The sequence below is a fragment of the Thalassophryne amazonica genome, chromosome 16, assembly GCF_902500255.1.
Source record: "Thalassophryne amazonica chromosome 16, fThaAma1.1, whole genome shotgun sequence".
NCBI lineage: Eukaryota > Metazoa > Chordata > Actinopteri > Batrachoidiformes > Batrachoididae > Thalassophryne > Thalassophryne amazonica.
The window spans coordinates 58066530-58093761 of record NC_047118.1 but is presented as its reverse complement, the minus strand read 5'-3'; the positions used below and the strand labels follow the sequence as shown (position 1 = coordinate 58093761).

Sequence of the window (27232 nt, the reverse complement as noted above, 5' to 3'; positions counted from 1 at the left end):
TTTTACCATATCAGGCTATTACCACGACAATCCGTCCGGATGGTGTATCACATTCGTTACAAACCAGGAAGCTAAAAAAACATTAGACATAAGTCGGACATGAACATACTCCATAAATATTTAAAGAGCATCGGAAAAAACACAGATTGAAAGCTTACCAGCTAATGACCAGACCATCTGTTAGCAAGTTCTTCATGGACGTGAAGCGAACAGGTCTGACTAGGAGTTGTCAGCAGCTTACATATTCGGGTGATACTGTAAGTTCACGTTTTATATATATATATATTCACGGGGAATATTAGTGTCTCCAAAAAGTCCATATACATTAGGCCCTAATCACAAAACATCTTTTCTAAAAGAGAATCGTATAGGATTCCCCTTTGGAGATTAATTTCCTGGAATGCTTTTTCCCATCCTAAATCAACATTATAAATGTCACAGAGTTTTTACAGTTAAACCTCCGTACACTGTACATTTGTTGCTCCCTGAGTTGAAGATTATACATGTTGCAATTACTATTTAGTTTTAGAGTGGCATGGTGGATCAACGGTTAACACACTCTAAAAAAAATGAACTGCTGTCTCACTGAGAAAAATGGTGCAACAATTTGCATAGATTTTTTTTAAAGTTATTTCAACTTAACTTTAAATCTTGTGGCATTAACTCAGTTGAAAGTTGAAATAACTAAGTTGAAACAACTTTAAAAAAAATCTATGCAAATTGTTTAATAAATTTTTCAATGCATTTCATTACATCACTTTACGAACAGAGAGTATGAGCCTCGTACACCCACTTAAAGGCATTACCGACTATTTCGCCTTATACATTTCAGAACAACTGTGCTCAACTTCTGAAAAGGATTTCAGTGAACTATGGTGAAATCGCTTTCTGCTGCCTCACAATCGTGGCACACCAACACGACACAGGACAACACTTCATTTTAAGACCAACACTGGTTAGAAGATAGCGCCCTTAGATTCTCAGGCAATTTTGGAGACAAGGACAAATCCAGGAATATTACCCAAATTATAGTTCAAACCTCAATTTGATTGCATTTTTTGGTTGGATCTTTTTTTTTATCTGTATTTTATTTATTTTTTTAATTAATATAGTGTCTAATACCTAATGTAAAGCTTCGGTGCAGAAGGTGGCTGTGTAGAAAGTGAATTTCTGGTAAGCATGATGCAGCACACATGCTGTGCAGAGCGTGCACGTGTTCTGACAGAGGCATGTTTAGATGAAGGCCATAAAAAGTCTTAAGTGTTTCTTGCTTTACTGCAATTCACTCACCAGATGAAACTTTTAGAAAACACTTTTTATTGGGTTCATAGCCTCATGAGCGCCGGCGGCAGTTTTCCTGCCTGACACACCGTCAATAAATAATCAAGCAGGAGGCACTTAGAGATGTTTGAATGAACACGCCTCAAAATTGTCATCGTTTTGACACATGGGGAAAGCAGAAACTCAGCACTGTGTTTTCACAAGAAAAATGAAGACAGATTACTGAAATAAAAGATGTTTTTGAAGGGTGGGTTGTAAATGCTTTTTAACATTTAATTATTTTAATAACGTTTAATTGTGATGAGAAAACAGAGTTACACAACGTGAGCATCACTGGAATGTTTTTATAATTCATGTTCATTTGTGAAAATAGATCTGTACCCTAATAAGGTAGCATCTGAACTGATATTACATCATTTAGATGATTAAATAACATTATAATAACAGTACTGTCTTCATGCCCACGGGTAATAGTACATGTGGACATGAAGATGCAATGGACATACAAAGGGTAAAAGAAACAAAATTTCTAGGAGTCATAATTGATGAAGATCTTACATGGAAGCCACACATAAATTACGCAAAAGGAAAAATAGCGAAAGCCATTGCTGTTTTGCATAAAGTAAAATTTTCGTTGAATAGTTATGGTTTATTAACATTGTACAATTCATTGATTGTCCCATATTTAACTCATTGTGTAGAAATCTGGGGATCAACATGTAAAACTTATACACAACCATTATTTATTCTGCAGAAAAGAGCTTTAAAAATGATTAGCAATAGTCATTTTAGAGAACCATCTAATCCATTATTCATTAAGTATAAGGTACTTAAATTTCATGATTCACTTGATTTGAAAATATTACAAACAATGCACCAAGATAATAAAAATACCTTACCAATAAACATTCAAAATATGTTTGAAAAAAAGAGTAAGTAGTTATAATTTGAAAGGAATAGAAGTCTTTAAAAAACCAAGATTCAGAACCAAAGAAAAGGAACGGAGTATTGCAGTGAATGGTGTAAAATTATGGAACAACCTCAACAAAGAAATCAAAGAATCAAGGTCGCTTAAATTATTTTAAAAACGTATTAAACTAGATGTATTAAGTAAGTATGAAACTATGAAATAAGTCAGTGGGTTGTGACAAAGTCTAAAATGTAATCTGTTAATAATGTCTAAAATGTTTTAAGTCTAAAATGTAACCTGTTAAAAATGTAATCTTTTAAATAATGGCTAAAATTGTGAAATAAGTCAGTGGTATGTGACAAAGTCAAAAAATATAATCTGTTAAATAATGTTGAATAATGATGCTTAAAATTGAAAAATTGTATTGTAAAAAGGGGCAGAAAATATAAGACTTGTTCTTCTCTCTGCTCCTTTTCATTCAGTGTCTTGCAATGTATTCATTTCTGCTTTTCTTCTTTTCTTTTAAATGAATGAAATAAATATTGAGAAAAAAAAAGAAGACAGTAAGAGCAATCTGACATTTGACCCCAGTGTGTGCCACTTTTGGTCCAAATCGGGCTGTAAATAAAATTCAACTTTTGCAAAAACTAATTCTTTAAAGGTGCACAGTCACTTTCTACGATGTCCATTTTCTCCCGCTATCACTTAATTTTGATTTGATACAAATATGTCTTAGTGAAACTATCATAATGTTGATACTTACTTGTTTAACGTGATGTTTTGGTTCTGTGTGTTATGGTGCTATTCCACAGAGCGCCATTTTTATCACGTTTAATCCAGAATAGCAAATCAGGGTGCATTTTGAAGCATCATGGTAACTTCTCGATCAATCTTTGTCAATCTTGCGCAAACTTGGTATACGAAGTAGTTACGGCGATCATCACTACCAGATTTAAAATCTGGATCAAATGTTTGATATGGTCAAACATTTGATTCCAATTCTTGAAATTGCCGAACGTTCGTTGTAACTTCCGGGTATTCGCAGACTTCGCTTCAATCATGATTGAACTTCTTTAAACGGGGTATTCATAGTGGCTATGACTTGAAACTTGTTTAATTGTGCTCCATTGCGGTAACAATTTGAAGTCAATATAGCGTTTCTTGAGGTGTTTGTTGATTCTTGTTGATCGCGCCCTTTGCACATTTTTATGAACTGAGCTGTAGCAGTAACAGTATGGTCAAGCTAAAACATATTTCACGTATAATTAATGAGCCTATAATCAGGGGTGCACATAACTGGTACTCATCGTGCTCGTGTGCGCTAAACATCATTGAGCAGCAGAGGGAAACACTTTTCCTACAATCTGTCATTGCTTTCCTCTTATGAAGCACTTCCCTTGTGTTTTATGCTGGACATCATTTATTTTTAGCACGCACAAGCACCAGGAGTACCAGTTACATTGGCTTGCAAAAGTATTCAGCCTCTTGGTATATCACGCATTTTAATGTTTATGGCATTTCAAATACAAAAAGTAAATCAGGCATCTCAATATAAAAATTTCTAAAATTATCTTCCTTAGACTCAAACTGAAAGCAAATCTCTACAACTTGATATAAATTAATTAAAAATATAAAAGCCAAGATGATAGGTTGCATAAGTGATCAGCCCCTTTGGTATAATACTTGTAAATAATCAGTTTAATTGCCAGTTCTCTTCAGACAAGTCAGGGGATGGCTACATGAACATTTCGAAGTCACTGAATATGTTTTGAGCATTATTTCCATCAATTATGAAGAAATACAAACAGTATGGCACTCTATGGTAAATGTGTGGAGACAGTTCTCAGAAACTGAGCGACTGTGCAAGAAGGACAAGAGTGAGGAAAGCCACCAAGACACCCAGACAATCCAGAAGAAGTTACAGGCTCTGGGTGTGATTGGAGAAATTGTGCATAGTGCAAGTTTTGCATTTTGTATCCCCAGTTATACAGCTTCATGATGAAGTGGCACAGAGGAGGGTTTTCTTTCACTAAAACATTAAATCTAGGCTCACATCTCAGATGTACCTTCTGGCAAACTGTAGCTGAACTTTCAGATCTTCTATTTAATAAAACCCCCCTCACTCTCATGTATCCATCCACTGACTTGTCTGAAGAAAACTGGCAATTAAACTGATTATTTACAGGTATTATACCAAAGGGGCTGATTACTTATGCAACCCATCATCTTGGCTTTTATATATTTAATTAATTTATATCAAGTTGTGCAGATTTACTTTCAGTCTGAGTCAAAGGAAGATAATTTTAGAAATTTTTATATTGAGAAGCCTGATTTACTTTTTGCATTTGAAATGTCATAAACAAATTAAAATGTGTGAAATATCAAAGAGCTGAATACTTTTGCAAGCCACTGTATTTGCATGTCTGCCTATAATGGAATTACCACGTTTTAAGGGTAATTTTGGGGTCAAGCTTCGTTGACTACTTTTAGTAGAAATCATCAAAAGAACCTGGGAGGAGTAGGTCAACACACAACCAATCAGATGTGACTTTTCATCACAATAACTGACCTCTGATTAGTCACAAAGGATGTTGGAGGAGAAGTGGAACAAACAGACGTCTCTCAAATTATAACACATCATCTACAGAATGATGTCATATCAGAATATCACCTTCCACAAGTTATTGCTTAGATTCTTTTCAAGTGATGCCTGATTGATTTGTGAGGTGCATGTTATCTTTTTGCGTTGTCAAATCACGAGTAGAATCTGATACGGGGGGCTAGAACATCCAGACTGACCTGGATTTGCTCCGGGTAGGAGAGCAGCTGTTTGGGATCTCTGGGCTGCAGGTAACACGAGCAGGGTTTGGACGTGGACCGCAGAGGTCACGAGACGAGGTCGAGTCACTGTCAATATTTGCATTACGCAGACATTTTGGGGGAACGTGTTAACCTCGGTCTTTCTGAGTGTTTAGAAGCCTGAATGGCCTCGCTGGCGGGGTTAAGTGCGCTGGAACAACACTCAGACTGGCTGCTTACAGCTGCTCCTCTCGGATGTTTAGAGGTTTACGTCAGCAGTTTTAAAAGGTTTTCTGGCCACGGTGCTGCTTACACTGTCCACGTTCTGTCACATCAACACTCTTAAGAGTCCCAACCAAGCACAGTGTGCAGTTTGATGTTCCAGGTGGAAAATAATCTATTTTAAAACATAGAAACTCTTCATTTTAGTGCCATAACAGTTTGACTTTAAGTCATAAATAATTCAAGCACGTGACTTTACGATGAAAGTCTTCATTTCCCTTATTTGTGAAGTGTGATTTTGTGATTTTGAAAGTGTGGTGCATTTGTTTAAATAATGCAGTGTGTGATTATTTTAAGTTAGTCAATTAAAAAGTAAACTTGAGAAAATATTTAATTACCAATAAATTTCCAATTGCTAGCCTAATTAAGAACAAAAATCTACACAAAAAATTGCTGGTGATCATTAATTAGTTTTCACTTTTACCTCTGCCTATAATCATTGATGGCAGGAAATTTTAACCATTAGTGTTTTATGTACTCTTATTTTTTATGCCGGCCAAGGACATAATAAAATCATTGGTGTTTATTTGTCTGACCGTTAGCAGGATTACGTCAAAACTACTGCACGGATTTTCACAAAAATTTTCAACATAGATACATACACTCAACAAAAATATAAACACAACACTTTTGGTTTTGCTCTCATTTTGTATGAGTTGAACTCAAAGATCTAAAACTTTTTCCACATACACAATATCACCATTTCCATCAAATATTGTTCACAAACCAGTCTAAATCTGTGATAGTGAGCACTTCTCCTTTGCTGAGATAATCCATCCCACCTCACAGGTGTGCCATATCAAGATGCTGATTAGACACCATGATTAGTGCACAGGTGTGCCTTAGACTGCCCACAATAAAAGACCACTCTGAAAGGTGCAGTTTTGTTTTATTGGGGGGGGATACCAGTCAGTATCTGGTGTGACCACCATTTGCCTCATACAGTGCAACACATCTCCTTCGCATAGAGTTGATCAGGTTGTCAATTGTGGCCTGTGGAATGTTGGTCCACTCCTCTTCAATGGCTGTGCGAAGTTGCTGGATATTGGCAGGAACTGGTACACGCTGTCATATACGCCGGTCCAGAGCATCCCAAACATGCTCAATGGGTGACATGTCCGGTGAGTATGCCGGCCATGCAAGAACTGGGACATTTTCAGCTTCCAAGAATTGTGTACAGATCCTTGCAACATGGGGCCGTGCATTATCCTGCTGCAACATGAGGTGATGTCTGCCATCTGCCCTGGACAGTGTGAACCGGGATTCATCCGTGAAGAGAACATCTCTCCAACGTGCCAAACACCAGCGAATGTGAGCATTTGCCCACTCAAGTCGGTTACGACGACGAACTGGAGTCAGGTCGAGACCCCGATGAGGACGACGAGCATGCAGATGAGCTTCCCTGAGACAGTTTCTGACAGTTTGTGCAGAAATTCTTTGGTTATGCAAACCGATTGTTTCAGCAGCTGTCCGAGTGGCTGGTCTCAGACGATCTTGGAGGTGAACATGCTGGATGTGGAGGTCCTGGGCTGGTGTGGTTACACGTGGTCTGCGGTTGTGAGGCTGATTGGATGTACTGCCAAATTCTCTGAAACGCCTTTGGAGACGGCTTATGGTAGAGAAATGAACATTCAATACACAAGCAACAGCTCTGCTTGACATTCCTGCTGTCAGCATGCCAATTGCACGCTCCCTCAAATCTTGCGACATCTGTGGCATTGTGCTGTGTGATAAAACTGCACCTTTCAGAGTGGCCTTTTATTGTGGGCAGTCTAAGGCACACCTGTGCACTAATCATGGTGTCTAAGCAGCATCTTGATATGGCACACCTGTGAGGTGGGATGGATTATCTCAGCAAAGGAGAAGTGCTCACTATCACAGATTTAGACTGGTTTGTGAACAATATTTGAGGGAAATGGTGATATTGTGTATGTGGAAAAAGTTTTAGATCTTTGAGTTCATCTCATACAAAATGGGAGCAAAACCAAAAGTGTTGCCTTTATATTTTTGTTGAGTGTAGTTAGCTATCCTGGCCCAGACAGCTTGTTAAAACAGCTAGCTTGGCTAGTTAACATAGAACTGACTCACAAACCAACTTATTCTCAAGGTCAATTATCTGGACATTGTACCTCAAGAGGCAGGTTTTCTCTATGAAAATATTGCAGAGCTCAATGCAAATACATGTAATTTGGTCACTTTTCAAACGGATCAGACTCATTAATAATACACAATAGTTCATTTCAGGTCAGCTTGGTGTATAAATCTCACAGTACCAGGCGTTGATAGCTGTCAGCTGGCCGTTAGAAGCAAGTTAGAGACAATAAAAAACCGGCTGATTTCAATAGAACAGCATACAGCCCGAGTGTGTTTTCACCGAGCGGCCAGTCGCGGAAGTCCGAATTCTGGCCTTCGGATTGGCCACCTTGTGTGTGACGTGGCGCCGACCTTGAGAACTGAGTTTGTTTGCAAGAAATGTATTGTGATATTATAATTTGTTCATCTGACAATGTTATTTGAGTTTCCAGTTTGTGATTTTAGGAAATAATTAAACTTTGCGTTAATGATGTTACATGTTTTTTGGATATGTGATGATTCGTGGCACAATAACAACACAATAGCAGCTGAAGACTAAAGAGATTCTACATCATCAAGTTTCTACATGTCGGCTTTGTCGGAGTAGAATGATGGAATTACTGGCAAGTCCCAGTGATCACATTGTTGATACTCAGAAAATGATACTGACAGGCTAGACTCAGAGAAAACTGATACCAGGGTCTATATGTCAGAACATACTTTAGGTCTGGTATAACAAACAAACCTCAAACCCCCCCACCCCTTTTTCTTTTTTGTCTGACTTTGGTCAGTAGAGTGTTTGTTCGTGGTGTAACCTGAGCTTCCTCTATCACAGACTTCAGTGACCGCCAGAACTCTGATGATCCGTCACCAAAGATGGGCATTCAGACTGAGAAGGCAAACACAGTCACCCACTCCAAATATACACAACTTGGCTGGGCTTAATTCCCCATCAACTCTCAAATCCACTGGGAAAACTGGGACCACTGGTTGGGGTCACTGAGGTTGAAATAACACAGTGACTACTGTGTGACCCCTGATTGGCCCGTGACAGCCATTCTTCATTTGATCTGCCGGCAGATACCACATCACTCAATAACAGGGTATACCCCCCCACACACACACAGCTGGAAATGAGTACCGGCCTTGGCGGAGGGGGCCTTGGCACCCAATTCAGGGTGAGTGGTACCCTACATCCAAATGCTCCGTATGCACTTCATCATTACTATAATACGCACTAGCAATAAGCAAACTAGTAGCAGGAACACAGTTTGGACATACTACACCGTCACCATCTTACTGGTCCTTTGACCCAAATGTGTACAGATACAGTACATGCACAACCAAGTATTTCAAGGAAATTTACATCTTGCAACTGCAGACTGGTTGTTCAGTTACTCGGCTCCAGCTGCATCACGATATAACATAGTATTGTCCATTTACACAACATGGAGGTAAAAAGATCATCCCAGGCACCATTTAACTATTATTAAATGTCTTCTGATTATTTGGACACCTTACTGATTGTGACTTACTACTTTTGTCCACTATGTAGAAAGCTTGCATGAGTTGTTGCCATAGCTGTTGCCGCAGACTCTCACCGTCAACTAAATCTATACGGATAAGCATCAGCAACAATGGGCCTATGAGCCTATATGTTGATCTTGGAGAGTAAATTAAGTCCAAGACATATTCAGTGACTCGAAGATGTTCATATATAAACTCCTGACTTGTTTAAAGAAAACTGGCTGTGATGAATTTACTGACAAACATGCTTATATATAGTTTGTCTAATAACGTATGGCCTGAGAATGGCTTGACAGTATATAAAAATGGCCCTAATTCCAATGTTGCTAATGAGATATTTTCTGTTAAACCCATTGAATTAAAGTTGAAAATCAACACTACAAGCACATCTTGATGGTTTCTTCAGCTCCATCATGGTGATGCGCAAAGACAAAATGACAAATTGTACTGTCCAAATACTTATGAGCCTCTGTGTCACAGTGATGTTTTGTTTACTGTGACTCATGCACAGTATCGCAGAGTTCATGATCTTTAAATCACCACTGCAGTGCAGTGGGACCCAGCAGTACCAAATTCAGCAGCCTTGCACCACCCTTAAAGTGTAGAAATTGCCTGATGTACAGTAAGAGTAGAGTTCCTAATCATGTAACAAAAAAAAAAAAAAAAGGACAGCAATTTCTTTGAGGTCAGTTCAAAATCATTTTTGTGTATATACAGTGCCCTCTGAAAGTATGGGGCACCTTAGTATTTCAAACACTTTAATTTGTTTATGCCATTTCAAATACAAAAAGCAAAGCAAATACAGGAAGATTTTCTTAAAAAGAAGACGACCTGAAAGTTCTGCTACAATTTGCCACAAGCCTAGATTTGATGCTTTGATGAAAGAAAATCCTCCTCTGTATCACTCCATCATGACGCTGAATAACGGGGGATACAAAATGCACACAAACATGGAGAGAACATGCAAACTCCACACAAAATGTGGGAAGCAATCGCAGGACCTTCTTACTGTGAGGCAACAGTGTTAACCACTAATTCACTGTGCCACCCAGCAAAACAAAGTTGCATTTCTAATAGATCTGCTACATCAAATTTAATGATATTTTAATCAGCTTGTCCTCATGATTTGCCCTTTTAGTTTAGTACGTGATGATAGTGTTTATTGTGGTTGAGTTATCATGTCTACAAACTGGAGAGGATGGACTCTTTTATCCATTTACTGTATCATGTGTGTAGTCACTCACTGCATTTTACAGGATTCACCTCTTGACTTTTTCCAATCTAAGAAAATTGACAGATATTTAATTTCTTGAAATTTATTTCATTAGTTTTTTTTTTTTGGTTGGCTAATAAATTGTGTGTAACTGCACGTTTGTAAAGTAGTTCCCTCCATAAAGAAGGTCACGTGACTGCCGATGTTTGCTTGCATTATTTCAGACATAGACAGATTTGTCCTCAGTTTAGTGCAGAAATAAAACGGGACAAAAAAAAGTAGATCTTCCTTCGATACATCATGTCTTCCTGCAGGTTTTAGGCAGGAAATGGATTCCAGTGCATGGCGAGGGTCGAAAGCGGACACTAGCGGCAAGATTTAACGGCGGGGGTCATGGGTCAAAGGTGCCTCCAGGTTCCACATCTGCAACTTTGACCAGATCCTGTCTCGGCTGTCGTCAAAGCGGGCAGCCAGCCGCACGCTAATGTGTATTAGCAAGACAAAGGGAGAGCAGGGGGGTGGGCCTACGTTGGACTTTGATTTTTTTTTAAGAGATTTCTAGGCGTGATGAAATCAGGCCTGAATGTGCCATGCCACGCCCATTTTCTCTAACATTTACACACATCTGAAGGCTCCGGGTTTTGTTCCGGGAGACAGACACAGTGGATGAAACGAGCAACAAATCTAAAGACATAAAGCGAGTGGGGTGGCAGCTTCCTGCGAAGCCCTCGCATGGCTCCATCAGCTGGCGGCGACCCTTTGTAAGGTTTGCTTTGCGACCGTTACGGCCAAACAGGATCCCAAACCGAAACGTATGGAAATGAGTTCCAGGGATATAGAGAAGCACTTTGCAGCCTGGAGGAGCGTCTCTGGCGTTGGTTAACACCGAGTGAGACACGTCGGTTAAACGCTGTTCATGCAGGTGTGCAAGCACCAGAGAACCAGGAGGATGGTGATGAGGACAGCCGCCTCTCGGTCCGCTGTCCCGCGTGCTCCTCCTGCATGTCCTGCAGTAAATAATAAGCACCCCCCCGTGACACTCCCAGTGATAAATAACCCTGAAGGTTAACTACGTTTGAAATGGAGCTGTGAGACCATTACAGGCCTCCGGAGTTCTCTTGACATCCTCAATATGTTATCAGCATGCCCAGGGACTTTTAGCACAACCTCCTTAACTGGTCTCTTTTGTGTCGGGACGGATGGCATTCGGACGAGCAAGGAATCGGCCAAACCTGAGAATCGGATTAAATGTCGGTGGCGCTGAATGTGATACTCTTTTTCGTGCATGTGAGCAACAGAGCATATGATATCTTTGCATGTGCAAATGTGTGCTTACATACATGCATGCATGTGCACGTGCATAAGCAAGCAAGCGTGTGGACAGATGGTGCCGGCTGTAGAGCTAATGGTGACTCCAGCGTGGCACCTGGTACAAAGCTAAAAGGATGACGTTTATCTTTTATGGCTGCAGGTGAAATTGGTGAAACAATCTGGAGATGCAGCGATTCATCAGCAGCTTGGGGGTGGGGCTTAAATAATCAGGAGAAACATGACTGAAGGCCACAAATGATATCAAACAGCAACTCAAGAGGTTTGCCCACTATCACACACACACACACACATCTTCACCCGCTTATCCGGGATCGGATGACGGGGGGTGGAGCCTATCCCAGCAGTCATAGGGCCTGAGGCGAGGTACATCCTGGACAGGACGCCAGTCGGTCACAGGGCCACATATAGACAAATAAACACATTCACACACCTATGGTCAATTTAAAGTTTGGAATTCACTTTTAATCTGCATGTTTCTGGATGTGGGAGGAAGCCCACACAAACATGGAAAATCCACACAGAAAGGCCACAGGTGGGAATCGATCCCATAGCCTTCTCACTGTGAGGACCAGTGCTAACCACTTATCCACCGTGCTGCCCTCCACAGGGAGCATTAGATTATTACACTGGTCAACATGATTTTTCTTGCATGTCGTTTTTCAACAAATTTTGGGTAATTTGAGGGCGCTAGTGTTAGTTTTTGCCAATCAACATCACGTTTTTGAGATATGAAAACATATTTCTCGTATCACACATTGAAGCAAAAGCTGCAGTCTTGCACTCAGCGCCATAAACGATATAATGGCTTTTTGTTCACATTTCACATACCTGGTTTAAAACTATGCTTTTTGAAGTTGTTTTTGTGCATGTTTATTGGCGTCAAACTCGTGAGTGAATGAGCAACTTTTGAGTAATCCATCAATACGGAACATGCAGATTGCTAAAAAAACATGATGTTGTAGAGGAAATCTGAGCTCAGATTTGGACTGAGCACCCCAAAATGATCCTAAATCAGTTCTCAAAGTCCATGCAAGAACAACAACAAAAAAAAAGTTGACCAAGAAAATGTTGGGACAGTATGGAAATTATTTATTTATTTATTTATTTTTTGGGGGGGGCAGAATATTCTTATATTTACTTTGAATTTTATTTCATTGCAAACAGTATGCATCCAGGATATTTCATGTTTTTTTGTTCTTGTCAAATTAATTGAATTTGTTAAAATACATTAATTCCTGCATTTAAATACGACGGTGTTTTAGGGCCACACTGAATTTTTTTTTTTAAGCCTGCTAGAATAACGTCGTAATATTACGAGAATAAAGTCATAATTTTACGAGAATAAAGTCATAATTTTATGAGAAAAAAACTTGTAATATTACGAGGATAAAGTCGTAATTTTACGAGAATAAAGTCGTATTTTTATGAGAAAAAAACAAGTTTCCCTGTCGACACACATCAGCACAGCTAACGTAGGCTAACGTCATGATGTGGAAGCAGCCTTAGAAGGTTTTTTTTTTAACAGCCTTAGAAGTAGTTGACTAAACATTGCCTCAAACCTGGGTTTTCAAACAAGCAAAACTGTTTTATAGAAGTTTGACGTGGATGAGGCGCAACAGAGAGGAGTCATGGAGGCTGTTTTGTGTGCTGTCAATGTTTCATTTCCGGAATCAAGCTTTTTTCTCTTTCACGATTACGACTTTTTTCTCCTAAAATTACGACTTTATTCTCGTAATATTACGACTTTATTCTCAAAGTAAAACAAAAAATAAATCAATGTGGCCCTAAAACGCTGTCGTATTTAAAGCCTGTAACACATTCCAAAAAGTTGGGATGCTATACTACTTTGTAAGGTTGCCATTCCTTCTCACAACACTCAAAAGACAATCTGGCACTGTTTCAAGTGTTATTTTGTTCCATTCTTCCTAAAGTGTGCAACAGTACAGGGTTGTTGTTGCATTTTTCCCCCCCCATTTCAAAATTCTCCACACAGGTCAGGACTGCAAGCAGGCTAAGCCAATACCCGTACTCTCTATTTCCACAGCCATGTTGTAATGTGTGAATGTGCTTTCTATTGTCTTGTTTAAAAAAAAATGCATGGATATTCCTGGAAATGATGTCATTTTGAAAGCACTCTAACATCTCAATGTACTTTGATGCAGTAATGCTACCACCACAGAAATGTAAATTACCTTTACCAAGGGCCCTGACACAACCCCGTACCATGACAGACCCTGGGATTTGGACTTGTTGTTGATAACAGTGTGAATGGTCCTTTTCGTCTTTGGTCCGGAGCACATGACATCCATTTCTTCCAAAATTCAAACTGGAATACTAATTCATTTGGACACAATGCATGTGCATTGTTGTGCCTGGCAAAGGTTTACCAAAGTAGTCCCTTGCTCATGTGGTTATATCACCTATTGATGAATGATGGTTCTTGATGCAATGTTATCTGAAGCCTTGGAAATCATGGGAGATCAGCTTAGGCTTATGCCCTTGCTCTCGATGCACTGAAATTCATCCAGATCCCTTGATTAAATGATATTCTGCACTGTAGAGGGAGAAATATGCTAATCCCTTCCAATCTTTCTTGAGGAACATTGTTTTTAAAAATTTTAATAATATCCTCATGCATTTCTTGACAAACTGGAGATCCTCTGTCCATCTTTGTTCCTCAAAGATTCAGCCTTTAGTGGATACTGAGTTTGTACCAAATCACCTGCTTGAAATAAATTTATTTAGTCATTTATATATACTTTGCTACTAAGCCTAAACTGCCCCAGCCTACCTTTTTTAATGTGTTACAAGCCATAAATGCAGGAATTGATGCATATTAACAAATGAAATTAAATGGCCCACACAAAACATGACATATATTGGGTTAACATTGTTCGCAATGAAATAAAAGTCAAAGTAAATGTGTTACTTCATATGGATGCACAGTACTACACATGTGAAATAGAGTTCAAAATGCATACTTTCACATTCACCACTAATTCTATAAATTCAGCCTATAAGAAGCAAAATATTTGAAATAAACATGTTGACTGAAAAAATATAGTTTATATACTTTGACAATGATAAACTATATTTTTTCAGTTAACTTTATTATCCTGAAGGAAATTATTAAACTATAGTAAACAATAGTTTTAGAAAAAAAAAATAATAATGCTGGAGTTGATCACTCCTTACTCTTGTGAATCATATAAATATCCTTAATGTACTTTTGGTTGAAAGTGGAATCACATTGCAGTGATCAAATGTGCCAGCTTCTGAGAAATCACAGATTAATGTGACAATTTTCCACTTTAAACAGCAATAAGTTTGGCTTTGATTTCACACTGAGAAACTTTTAAAGGTTCATGAACTCCTGCAAAAATATGATGCAGTCACCATCTAGTGGAGCTTTAGTCAGCCGGAGACTCACTGTACTATATATCTTCTTTCCAGCTGCGTTCGCTGACTGACTGATTTGCTTGTAAAGCTCGAAAACAATCTAAATACTTTTCTGTGCTGCAGTTTATTGAAAATTAAAATTCAGTCATGGGTCAAAAATAAGAGAAAATTATTGTGATCACTTCATGAACAGTGTCTTTAGCAGTGTCCATTAAAAAGACAATTGACATTAGGGAGTAAAAAAGTTAAATACCAATACATCTGGATCTATCCAGCCAACCAATATGTATACCCGCTAATTCCAATTAAGGGTCACAGGGGGGTGGAGCCTATCCCAGCAGTCACAGGGCGTGAGCCAGGGTCCACCCTGGACAGGATGCCTGTCTGTCACAGGGCCACATACAAACAGACACATTCACACCCACAGGGACACATATGGTCAGTTTTAAAGTCAGTATCTATATATACACAAAATAAACAAATGGGAATGATTCTGACCGTGCATTCGGAAAGTATTCACAGCGCTTCACTTTTTCCACATTTTGTTATGTTGCAGCCTTATTCCAAAATGGACTAAATTAATTTTTTCCCCTCAAAATTCTACTCACAGCACCCCATAATGACAACATGAAAAAGTATTTTTGAAATTTTTGCAGATTTATTAAAAAGAATAACTAAGAAATCACGTGTTCATAAGTATTCACACCCTTTGCTCAGTACTTTGTTGATGGACCTTTGGCAGCAATTACAGCCTCCAGTCTTCTTGAATATGATGCCACAAGCTTGGTGCACCTATCTTTGGGCAGATTTGCCCATTCCTCTTTGCAGCACCTCTCAAGCTCCATCGGGTTGGATGGGGAGTGTTGCTGCACAGCCACTTTGAGATCTCTCCAGAGATCTTCAATCAGATTTAGGCCTGTGCTCTGGCTGGGACATTCACAAAGTTGTCCTGAAATCACTCCTTTGATATATTGGTTCTGTGCTACCATACAGGTCTGAATGGTGGATTTCTACAGAGATGGTTGTCCTTCTGGAAGGTTCTCCTCTCTCCACAGAGGAATACTGGAGCTCTGACAGGGTGACCATCAGGTACTTGGTCACCTCACTGACTAAGGCCCTTCTCTTCAATTTCACAGTTTAGACAGGTGGCCAGCTAAGAGTTCTGGTGGATTCAAACACCTTTCATTTATGGATGATAGAGGACACTGTGCTCATTGGCACCTTCAAAGCAGCAGAAATGTTTCTGTACCCTTCCCCAGATTTGTGCCTTGAAACAGTCCTTCCTCGCAGGTCTACAGACAATTCCTTTAACTTCATGTTTGGTTTGTGCTCCGACAAACACTGCCAACTGTGGGACCTTATATGTAGACAGGTGTGTGTCTTTCCAAATCATGGAGTCCACTGAATTTACCCCACGTGGACTCCGATTAAGCTGGAGAAACATCTTAAGGGCAATTAATGGAAACAGGATGCACCTGAGCTCAATTTTGAGCTTCATGGCAAAGGCTGTGAATACTTATGCACGCGAGTTATTTATTATTATTTTTTTATTTTTAATAAATTTGCAAAAAAAAAAAAAAAAAAAAATACTTCTTTCACATTGTCATTACAGAGTATTGTGAGTAGAATAATCATCCATTGTGGAATAAAGCTGTAACATAACAAAATGTGAATAAAGTGAAGTGCTGTGAATACTTTCTGGACACTCCGTAGGTAATCGCAATTTTTCCCACAGTCAAAGTTTTTTTCTGCATTGTACTATATTTGGTTTTTTTAAAAAAAAGGTTTCATATCAGCAAAAATAATGAGATCAATATGTTCGTGAAAAGCTCATATGGGCCGATTCTATAGGCTAAGTGGTATGTTGCTCATTCTCTAACACAAAATACTTTACATACTGCACAACTTTTACTAGTTATGCAGATATGAATGCAAAGCAATGCGATAACACAATTTTGGAATAAAATAAAACTTTCACTGTCAATACTTACATGGAATTCAAGAAAATATCATGAATGTAAATGTTTTATCAGCCTGTTATTACTCATTTTTAATAAGCAACTTGTCATTTGTGGTCAAAATCATGTTCAAATTCCTGTGTTAATTTAGAAGAAATAGTTTTTTCCCCCCAGTGGTGGGATGTAACTCTTGTGAAGTACTATGCAATTTGTAACTTTCATGGTGTGTCACAGTGGAGCACTGGCTGGCATTCTTGGGTTTCAGAGACCACCATCGTACATCTGGAGCTGTGTTGGGACAACCATTTAGCCTAAAACTTGTGCCAAATCATCAAAAGAACCACAAAATTAAAAATTATCACAAATCACTGCTTTTAAGTTACACAAACTAAAATATATTTTATTAATTATTATTATTTTTATATATATATATTTTATTTAATGTTTGTTGCACTACTTTAAGGATTGCACACTTGTAGCAACACTCAAAAAATGGCCCATTGAATGAATGAGATTTCATCCTATAAATATATGTGGCTCAGTTTATTTGAGTTGGGGCTACAAATATTTATTGGATAGAAAAGCGCCCAAAATTGAAGTGACTTCACACAACAAAGTTTTTATTTTTAGAAATGATGACTATTATTATTAGTGAAGCAAGTTAGTTTAGATTTGCTTTTTTTTTTTTTTTTCGAAAGAAATGGGTTTGCATACTTGAAAAAGTTTACTTCTTAACATTCTGCAGTGCAGCACAATAAGAACATGATTTACTTCTTTGTAGGTTATGGCGAAACAAATTGTGATGGAATAAATTCTTTGCTGAAATGGTGAAAGCTCTGCAGAAAGTCTACTTGTTTCCCTGTGACGTACTCTGAACCCAAGCGCAGCAGTGAGTTTGCAACTTGATCGTCAGTCTGTCGGAAAATGTGCACAAAGACTTTACATATGTAAATTTTATTGAGCATACAAAAAAAGGTTAAACAAATCATTAAAAACTATGCACATTTCAGTCAACAGACCGTTGTCAGCACATTTTACAAAGCACAAACTGTAATGACTTCAGTTAGACAGAAAGATGTTGAAATTTGTCCAAATAAAAGTGCAGACAAACAGGAAGCTGCACATCCAACTACAAAGTGACATGAAATATGTAAAATTAAGAAATGTATATAAGATCCATGGAGAAAAAAAAGGCAAACTATTAAACTGCTGTGAAGGCCCCTATGGATGTGATGTCACTAATATATACCAAGAAAACATCCTTATGAATGTGTTTTAATTACCCACTGAATGATCAGCTTTCTGAAAGTCTATTAATTTTAGTGTCTATAAAACCATTTCATTGGCTGCATAGACAGAAACTTGAAGAAGGTGAATTTTATGGTGTGAAACCACGTGCAAAACTGCCAGAGCGCTCATGCTGCGTCACAGCACCACCGCGTGGTGCGGCTGAGCTACTGCAGTCAACCATTTCCGAGTTAAAACTAAACTTTTCAAAAGTGACAAAAAGTTTATTTGAACAAGTTTATTTCGAAGAATACTGGTAGGAACGCAAACGCAAACTTAGGATTGTACAAATGAAACACAGGACATTAGACAGTACAAAGTAAAGGCTATACATTTTAAGAATAGATGTTTGTTTTATTAAATAGAGAGAGAACAAGTAAAAGCACCATTTCTTTAAAACTAGATGAAATGCGAAATTTATTTTTGGGATATCAAGTATGACAATAATTAAAAAAAACAAACAAACAAAAAAACAAAAACAAAATAAAAAACCTAAACAACAACAACAACAACAACAAAAAAAACCAAACTTCATTAGTACTTTTATTATTTTGGAGGATTTTCTCAATTCCTTCAAGAAGAATGCGTATGTAAGTAAAAGTACGCTGGCTAAGTTATTTAACACATTCATTCACCCCCCCCCCACCCACCCACCCAAACCCCCGCCACACACACACAAACACACACACACCCCTTGCAAAAAAAAACAAAACAAAAGCAGTTAAGCATTTCTTTGGCACAGCTGCATGACATGTGAGTGACAAACAATAATGTTAATGAGCAGAAGAACACTATGTACAAAAACAAACAAACAAAAACATTATAAATATGTCTAAAAACCACAGACACTGTACATCTGAGGACTGAAGCGAGACAGGATGGTTGGTTGTCACATGATGGGTTTGTGGAAGCGGAACGCCGGCATGCAACAAAAATCAACATGTCACCAACAAACGTTGCGAAGACACACCATCACCGCTGTGACGCGTCACGTGCACGCTGTTAAAAGTCAGAAAGCAAACAGGTATTTTCAGCCCCCCACCAAAAAGTTCCCAGCAGTAAGGAGTATGTCCTCGCTGTTAGTGAGTGACATGTGCACTTTTGTTGCCTGGTTGGATGTCCATCTCCGGTCTGTGGGCAGTAGGCACAGTGCGATGTGGCGCGGAGGCGTCGCCAAGCGGCTCCTCCTCGTTCCTCCTCTGCGCCTCTTCTCATTCTTTCTTTCTCATGATGATGTAAATGAGGCCGCTGATGAGACAGAGGGGGAACGCCACCCAGGCCAGCACGTACGCGTAGCCGTAAGACATTTGTGGGCTGTCGTCCGGCTTCATCACGGTGTAGATGATTGCGGCGCACATCACAAACAGACCTGTGGAGACAACAGGAGACATGAGGAGGTCCTACTCCATGCAAAAACAAATAAATAAAATGAAAAGCAACAGAGGGCTGTCTGGATTCAGCTGATGACAACACACTACCCGTCACTCAAAGCGAACACGCCCCTAATTACGTATAACTTTACGGCTTAAAATGTCTTAAACTAAACAGTGCTGAAAAAAATTCTTCCCCATACAGTTGACATGGAGAGTGAAACTATAGAAATAAAAACAACTTACTGTACCAGGCTATAAACAAGTTTATTCTGCTGTAAATTTGGACATTTTAACATGGGCTTCCTTTCTGTAGCTAGGCTCAAGTGGCCTTTCAAGGAACTGTTACTTTTTCCATTTGTATTTTTCATTTTTGACGGGGGAAGTTGGAACTTTGCGTACAAAACAAAAGTCTGTAATCTCACATCTGGACGCTGAAACCCAGATACACTGCTAGTATTACATAAGGAAAACAGAGGTCCTTTTTGGATTGATTCAATATGCCAAAATTCACCAAATTCCTCATTATCTGCCCTTTTATTTTGAAGATGTGCGGGATGATATCATTTATTGTTTTTGAGTAATTGTGTTCCCAACATGGATGGGAAGGACTCTTATCTATCTCTCCACTCCCTGCATACTACAAAGTACCCGTTTAGGTCTTTTGAAAGCCTTTAAGATACCTGATCATGTATATTGATTTGCTAAAAATGTGAGTAACACGACCCCTTTAGGGTGCAAAGCTGTGTTTAGTCAACAGCAGGCAAGAACATCTCTTCAGCTGCTCCCTCATTTTGGATCTGTATATTGATTTGACACAACTTTTACACCGGATGTCCTTCATGATGCAACTCCACAATTTCATGGAGAAATGTGTCAGGAGTGGAGTTTGAACCAGGAACCTTCTGCCCTGAAACGGAGCACACGAACAACTTGACTGGTCCAGTTTGTTAATTAAAACAAACAAAAAACCCACAATATGATGTCTGACCAACATAAATTTCACATCACATCAGCTCCCACTGTCAGTGTCGATATAAAATTTAATTTTTTTAAAAGTAAGAATTATGTGCTGAAAAAAAATTAATGTGTGAATACTGGAAACACCTCTGACGACCCCCTGTGACCTTCAAGGAGATAAGTGGCAGAAGATGAATTGACGAATAAAAAAATCAACTTCCACAGGGTTGCAGGTGCTTTAAACAACTGCATCATGCCTGAAAACCATTTGGGATCAGCCAAGGACAAGGCGATATGACTTGTAGGAAAATCTGTTAAAGGTCAAGGTCACAGCCGAGGTCAAAATGTGAGCCTGATGCTTATATTTCGGGGAGACTTAGACCGGTTAATCTGACGAACAGATTAACAACACACCTACGGTTGCTATCAAACACTAATACGGAGTTACATATCACTTTTGCATTGGTCACATGACCTTTGAACTTGAGTGACCCTGAAAGGTCAAACTCAAAGCCATAACTGTTTACCTCACACAGCTTGGAGCCAATATGGATGAATCATGGTGGAAGAATTTTGCATGTTTGTTAAAAAACAAAGTGGCTCAAGTTTCAACAGAAGTGATTGAATGTCAAAGCCCCACAGAACCACGTATGAGGGTACTTCTATGGTAACAGCATGACCGTATAAGGACCCAGAACTTTATGGATCATATCCAACATGTGAGTTGCAGGCGTTACACTCTCTAAATGCTTTATACTTGAAATGGTGTGTCTTTTTTTGCAGAAGCAATCCAGATGACAACCACGCCCACTTCTGCCCAATGTGCCAGTCGTTCACGCCTGATGACATCATACTCACTAGCCAAGATCTGGAAGATGGCTGTGAAGAAGAAGCGCCCATCCTTGACCAGGCGGAACAGCTGATACATGAAGGCAATGAGGGAGAAGAAGCAGAAGAGCACAGCCAGGATCATGAGGGCCTGAACTGCCTGGATCCAGTCTGAAACCAAAACACACACACACACACCTGATTGTATACTGACGGAGGACGTTAACCCAAACACGTTCTCACAGTGTAGGAGAGCAGACAAACCTTCATTTCCAGCCGACACACAGCGGTAGCCTCCATTAATTGTCGCACAATTGGTCCACAGATATGTCGACCTACCGGCATCTACAGACCAGGTCTGGAAAACACAGCAGACAAGCACAGCACAGTCAGTAGGCAGCATTTTCTCATTCACCAATCTAGCCACACACACACACACACACACACACACACACACACACACACACACACACACACACACACACACACACACACACACACACACACACACACACACACACACACACACCACAAGCCAACATCATCACACATTATTACACACTGAATGTACTCAAACACAAAGTATTATACTGTTCCAGTTTTTTTTGTCATGAAAATACATCTGAAGGAAAAAAAAAAGTGTCTTTCAAGCAGGGTCTAGAGTCTAGACTTTTACACGTCAAACCAGCCGTAAACACTAGGTGGCGCCAAACATCCATGAAACAAGTGCCCCACAGAACTGAAGTTACCCGCATCTTTAATTTTCTATGAAAGCAGTTGAACGTAGTCTAAATGTTGCTGGTGAGTGTGTGTGTTTTTTTTAATCACCATATTCTAAGCTTCATGTTACTGTTGTTGTAGAAAACACCCCCTCCCCATTTATTTATTTATTTGGAAAGAAAGCACTGGGTGAAGCACTCCACAGCACCATTCAAGTGCTTTACTGCTGGAGGATCGCTGTTAAGACAGGGCCTGTGCTACTGAGGTGGTTATGATGCAAACTTTAAGCTCATGGTGATAAAGGAAGAAAAATCAACAAACAGCTCCCAAGCAGCCATGAAATATGGAGTGACAATCTAATATTAGAAGATAATAAACCCAAGAAGGCAGTTTTAAAATGCTAATTGTCAGAAAATATTACTGCGGTCCTAAAAGTAGCTGCTTCAAAGATATTTATCGGCAAGTATGTCTGTACATGCTGGGGGGGTTGCCCATAAAATGTGTTTTTATTAGCATTATTTTCAAATAAAAGCATTCTCATTTTTTTTAATTGTCTTTGAAGTTAGCACTGTCACCTCACAACAAGAAGGTCCCAGATTTGGTTCTGACCTCGTCCTGTCTGTGTGGTGTCTGCCTATTTGTGCGAGGTCCCTCAGACTTCCTTCCACTTCCAAAGACTTTAGGTGAATTGGTAACTCGAAATAGACCGTAGGTGTGAGTGTGAATTTGACTGTTTGTGTGTGGAACCTGTGACATAGTGGCGGCCTGTTTAGGGTGTACACCGCCTCTTGCTCAATGACAGTTATCCTCAATTGGAATAAGCAGGTATATAAAATGAATCAATGTCTTTTGCAAGGTGGGGTGCGTCAGTGTCTCATAATCAGGGCCATCTTATATTCAAAACTGTACGGTAAATGTTGGGACAGATGTTGTGAGAAATTAGTCAATTTTGTCCACAAAGGTTAAGTTAGTGGAACCACGATGCTAAAACCTAAGAGCTCTAGTGTCTGTTGCTAGAACATCTTTTGGCATCGGAGAGTGAGGCTTATTTCACTGTGCACCACCTAGTGCTGGTCATGGGACATTAGCAGTGTTGCCCCCAAATAGCTGAAAAATGTCAAATTTTCCATGTCATGTATCAGATTTTATTTGCAAGACGAAACCACTAAAACTCTTGCAACAGCACTTCCTGGAGCAATCAATGGTGGATTTAGGGCGGGGCCGTAGGGAGGATGGGTTTATATAACAACTATAAAAGTCATTAACTGCAGACAGCTGTAACCGAGTTGATGAAGTTTTGCATCACATCCAAGAATCTTACACAGTGCGCACACCTGGGTGGAGGATTGGAAGCATTTAAAACGCTGCTAATGGCCGAAGAGTCCTAATTGCCATGTGGGAGCCATGTGAGAGTCTTTAGCGTCTTGAATAATGCTCCTCCCACTGTCATCTTTGGGAGACGCCTGTTTTTCTCCACATACAGTTTCAAGCATATAACCTGACTTCCTCTGTCCACATCTAGATGCATGCTTGCTCTGTGAGACATGCCTATTGAGCCTGTCTGTGCTATGTGGGACACGGCCACAGAAACACAGAAACAGCTGATTTCTTAAAGAACTAACGTCCAAAGGGTGGTCTGCGCTGCAAACTTTATAATTTAATATTTTAAGACACCTGATTATCTTTCTTTGCTGATAATGTGTCAAATATGACTGATTTTTTTTCTCTACCTTTAATTTCTTTCTTTAAAAGCTAAATTAAATGATTCCCTTCCCCAAGGACAATCTCTCCATTATAATTTGTTGCATTGTCCCATACAGTCAGTTTTGTGAAGGCCATCTTCAGTCATTCGATAAACTACCCACCCCAGGCAGAACCAGCGGGTTTGGTGAAAAAATGCTGAGTTGGATGATGTTTGAACAGATCTTATTATTGGGTCAAGAAAGAAGCCATTCCATTTTGTCACGGATCTGAATACAGGGGCTGATCCCACCTTTGATCTTAAATCTGATTCTACCTTTGATAAGACTGAAAAGTCGGCAGCATGGGGCCACAGTGGTAAGCACGCTAGCATCTCAGCAATAAGGTCCTCAAACTAAGTCCACCAACACCCAGTTGCTGTTTGTTTTTATGTCCTTCCTGTGTTTCAACAGTTTTCCTCTTGGCACTCCAGTTTCCACCCACCATCCAATCACGGATATTAGCGTCATTCTCCTCTCGCTAGTATTGTAATGTCTGCACACCTGGAGCTGGTTCCCGGGTGAGAGACTATGGTGACCGCCACAGCTCAGGGTGGTTCTGTCTATTATCAAGATTAGTTTTACTGGACGTATGTACAATGACAAATAAATGCTCATCTTCTTAATGACTGGAATCAAATATCGGCTTTGAGGGTTCAAAAGTCAACCATCAAAATCAATGCTCAGCAATTAGGATCGGAGATGAACCTATCAAGAGATGGTAAACATCAGACTTGGATAATCTGATTTCAGTAGAAGTCAACAAGAAGGTCTTCAGTTCTAGGTCACTTGTGCCCACTCTTATTGTACATCTGTTCTGTCAGGTAGAGCTTCCGGCATAAAAGCTGTGCCAAACCTAGACCAAAAAAAAAAAAAACCTACACTGGACGCCAAGTCAAGTCAAGGCATGTGCATCAACGTGCATCCACCATCCACCATCACAACCCCTAAATGTCTTGGGTCAATCAAGGAGATAGGTGGTCCACACCCACCCCTCAAAAGTAATCATCTGCTGCAGGCAGGTGACAGGTGGGCATCTCCTTGGCTTCTCCATTTGCTGGATGGTCTCAACACAACGCGCTCCATCATACCCAGAGAAATGCACCACATAAGAGACAAGAGGTAAATAGATCACAAGAGCTCATAAATGTAGACAACAGGTAATCTTCACTTAGCCGTCGATGAAGGTTTTCACTCATTGAGGTAAGAGACAGCTAGAAGGACTTCTTGCTGGTCTTCAAGATGTTTCATAACTCATCAGAGTGACTTGTTCAGTTTTGATAGGTAAGACTGTGCAGCGTGCACCATGAGATCAATCTGTTTAACACAAGCGACTGTTGTAAACATTTCTCTTGAAGTCTCTGATCTTCTTGGGTAATTATGAAAGAACCTCATAAATGTTGCACCACTCAGTGTTTTACTATGCACTTTTTTGAGAGAGAGAGTTGTGCTCCTCCCTCTGACTACGCCCCTGGCAGTTCAGCATTTATGTGTCAAAACAGGCAATAATAGAAAGCAGATATAAAGACAGTCACATGCACGCTGTCGTATTAAAAATTTAGATTCCAGCAGAAAATAATCAATTGCAACACTTACGCTGGCTGCCGTGGAGACGATGAGAAAAATTAGGATGATGAGGTGCAAGATGAGCACTCCCAACAGGACGAGCAACATTGTCAAACAGATCTACAGAGATACAGAAAAAAGAAGAAAAAAAATTATCCCAGAAAAAATTAGATGTGCACATCTCGACACCAGATGGCGCTGTTTCCTCGCTGCCTGTCTGACCGCAATGTTTACTTCAAAATCAAAGTATCTTATTACATTCGAAAGAGAAAGCTCTAAGCAAGAGGCTTTAATTTCCCTCCTGATGCTCAAAGTGGACTTTAAAGGCAGAAAATATAATTGTCTACCTCTTTTCAAAGTGGAACTTCTGACTGATTATATGTTTGTGTTGCATATTAAAAGAAAAACTGTGTTGCAGAACACTCCACAGTTGTGCGTAAACCGCGTGCGTGAGCCGCGAAACGGTCATCTTGACCGACCAAACGAAATATAATCCACTCATTTCACATTTAAGACACATAAAGTAATCCAAACCGTACAGAAAAAGGTGAAATCCCGCAGGAAGAGTGAGAGAATGGAAAAAACACAAAAAGGCGACAGAACAATCGACCACGTGACTAAAACAAAGGCAAAAGTTGTGCGGCGCCTCGATCGGACTTACAGTAAATTAAAAAAAAAAAAAAACAGCTGAAACTAAGTAAAGTTTCCGAGGAGGAAAAAGTGAAGAGTTGTGCTGCTTCTTTCCTCTGCAGTTACTATTCCAGATGTGAGTGTCAGTGTGTGTGTGTGTGTGTGTGTGTGTGTGTGAGAGAGAGGAACACCGCCCTGCACGTCACCACATACTTCAGCTCGTTTCTCCTCCTCCCCGCCGGAGCCCGTGGGACTGGACGCAGAACACAGCTTTTCCACAGCCCACTCAAAGCTGCGAGGACAGTTTGCATTTTTTTCTTCAAGTTAAAATGTCGAGAAATTATTGTTCTTTTGAACAAACTGCAACTAGAAAGGAACTCAGAGGACACACACCTGTGCCAAGAACACTCCCTCTGTCCACTGCTGATGTTTCTTTATTTCTTTGATCCTGATCACCCACCTTTGACCAAAAGTGCTGCACTTCTTTACACGACGTTTTTATTTATTATGATTATTTTTTAATCTTAAAAGTTGAGTATGGGCAACCCAGTCTCAGTCTGTGATGGCTTTATGAAAACTCCATTAATCAATTGGATCGCGACAGGGCACAAAAATGGGGTGTTTTTCACGATGAGGGCACGAAATGTGGGGTGACGAGGGTCATGAGTAGATGAGAGTAGACACTTATGGTTAGAGTTAGGAGAATGGGGAGGATTATAAATAGCAAAATAAAAAAACGCATCACAAAAATGGGGTGCTTTTCATGATGAGGGCATGAAATGTGGGGTGATGGTGTAATGGGTAGGAGAGAGTAGACACTTATATTATGGTTAGAGTTAGCAGAAGGGGGAGGATTATAAATAGCAAAATAAAAAAACGCATCACAAAAATGGGGTGCTTTTCATGATGAGGGCACGAAATGTGGGGTGATGGTGTAATGGGTAGGAGAGAGTAGACACTTATATTATGGTTAGAGTTAGCAGAAGGGGGAGGATTATAAATAGCAAAATAAAAAAACGCATCACGAAAATGGGGTGCTTTTCATGATGAGGGCACGAAATGTGGGGTGATTGTTGTGTGGGCCGCTGAAGAGGAGGAACTGCTGGCCCACTACCACAAGATGGCGCCCTGCTTGAAGTGCGGGCTTCAAGCACGAGAGGGCGTCGGAGCGACCAGGAGTGACAGCTGTCACTCATCATCCGTACCAGCTGTCACTCATCCACTACTCATCACCATCACCATAAAGGCCGGACTGCAACTCCACCTCCCCGCCGAGAAATCAACTACCAATCAGGTAATTTTCTCTGCTGACTTAAACTTTGAGTATTAGTCTGATCTCTTTTTGCAGCCGTTTTCCT

General features: G+C 39.8%; 1 protein-coding gene across 2 annotated transcripts; it reads right to left on the bottom strand.

Moving 5' to 3' along the window:
• Positions 1–17713: 17713 nt before the first annotated feature.
• LOC117527290 (peripheral myelin protein 22-like) lies at positions 17714–26060 on the bottom strand. 2 transcript variants are annotated; one of them, XM_034189586.1, is made up of 5 exons: positions 25906–26060; positions 25275–25364; positions 21484–21577; positions 21250–21390; positions 17714–19430 (listed from the first exon to the last, which is right to left on the bottom strand). In XM_034189586.1, exons 2-5 carry the CDS (start codon positions 25350–25352, stop codon positions 19273–19275), a joined length of 471 nt encoding a protein of 156 aa, XP_034045477.1. In that variant the 5' UTR covers positions 25353–25364; positions 25906–26060; the 3' UTR covers positions 17714–19272. The 2 variants fall into 2 exon arrangements, with proteins under 2 accessions (XP_034045477.1, XP_034045478.1); XM_034189587.1 differs by lacking the exon at positions 25906–26060 and adding an exon at positions 25784–25889.
• Positions 26061–27232: the final 1172 nt, after the last annotated feature.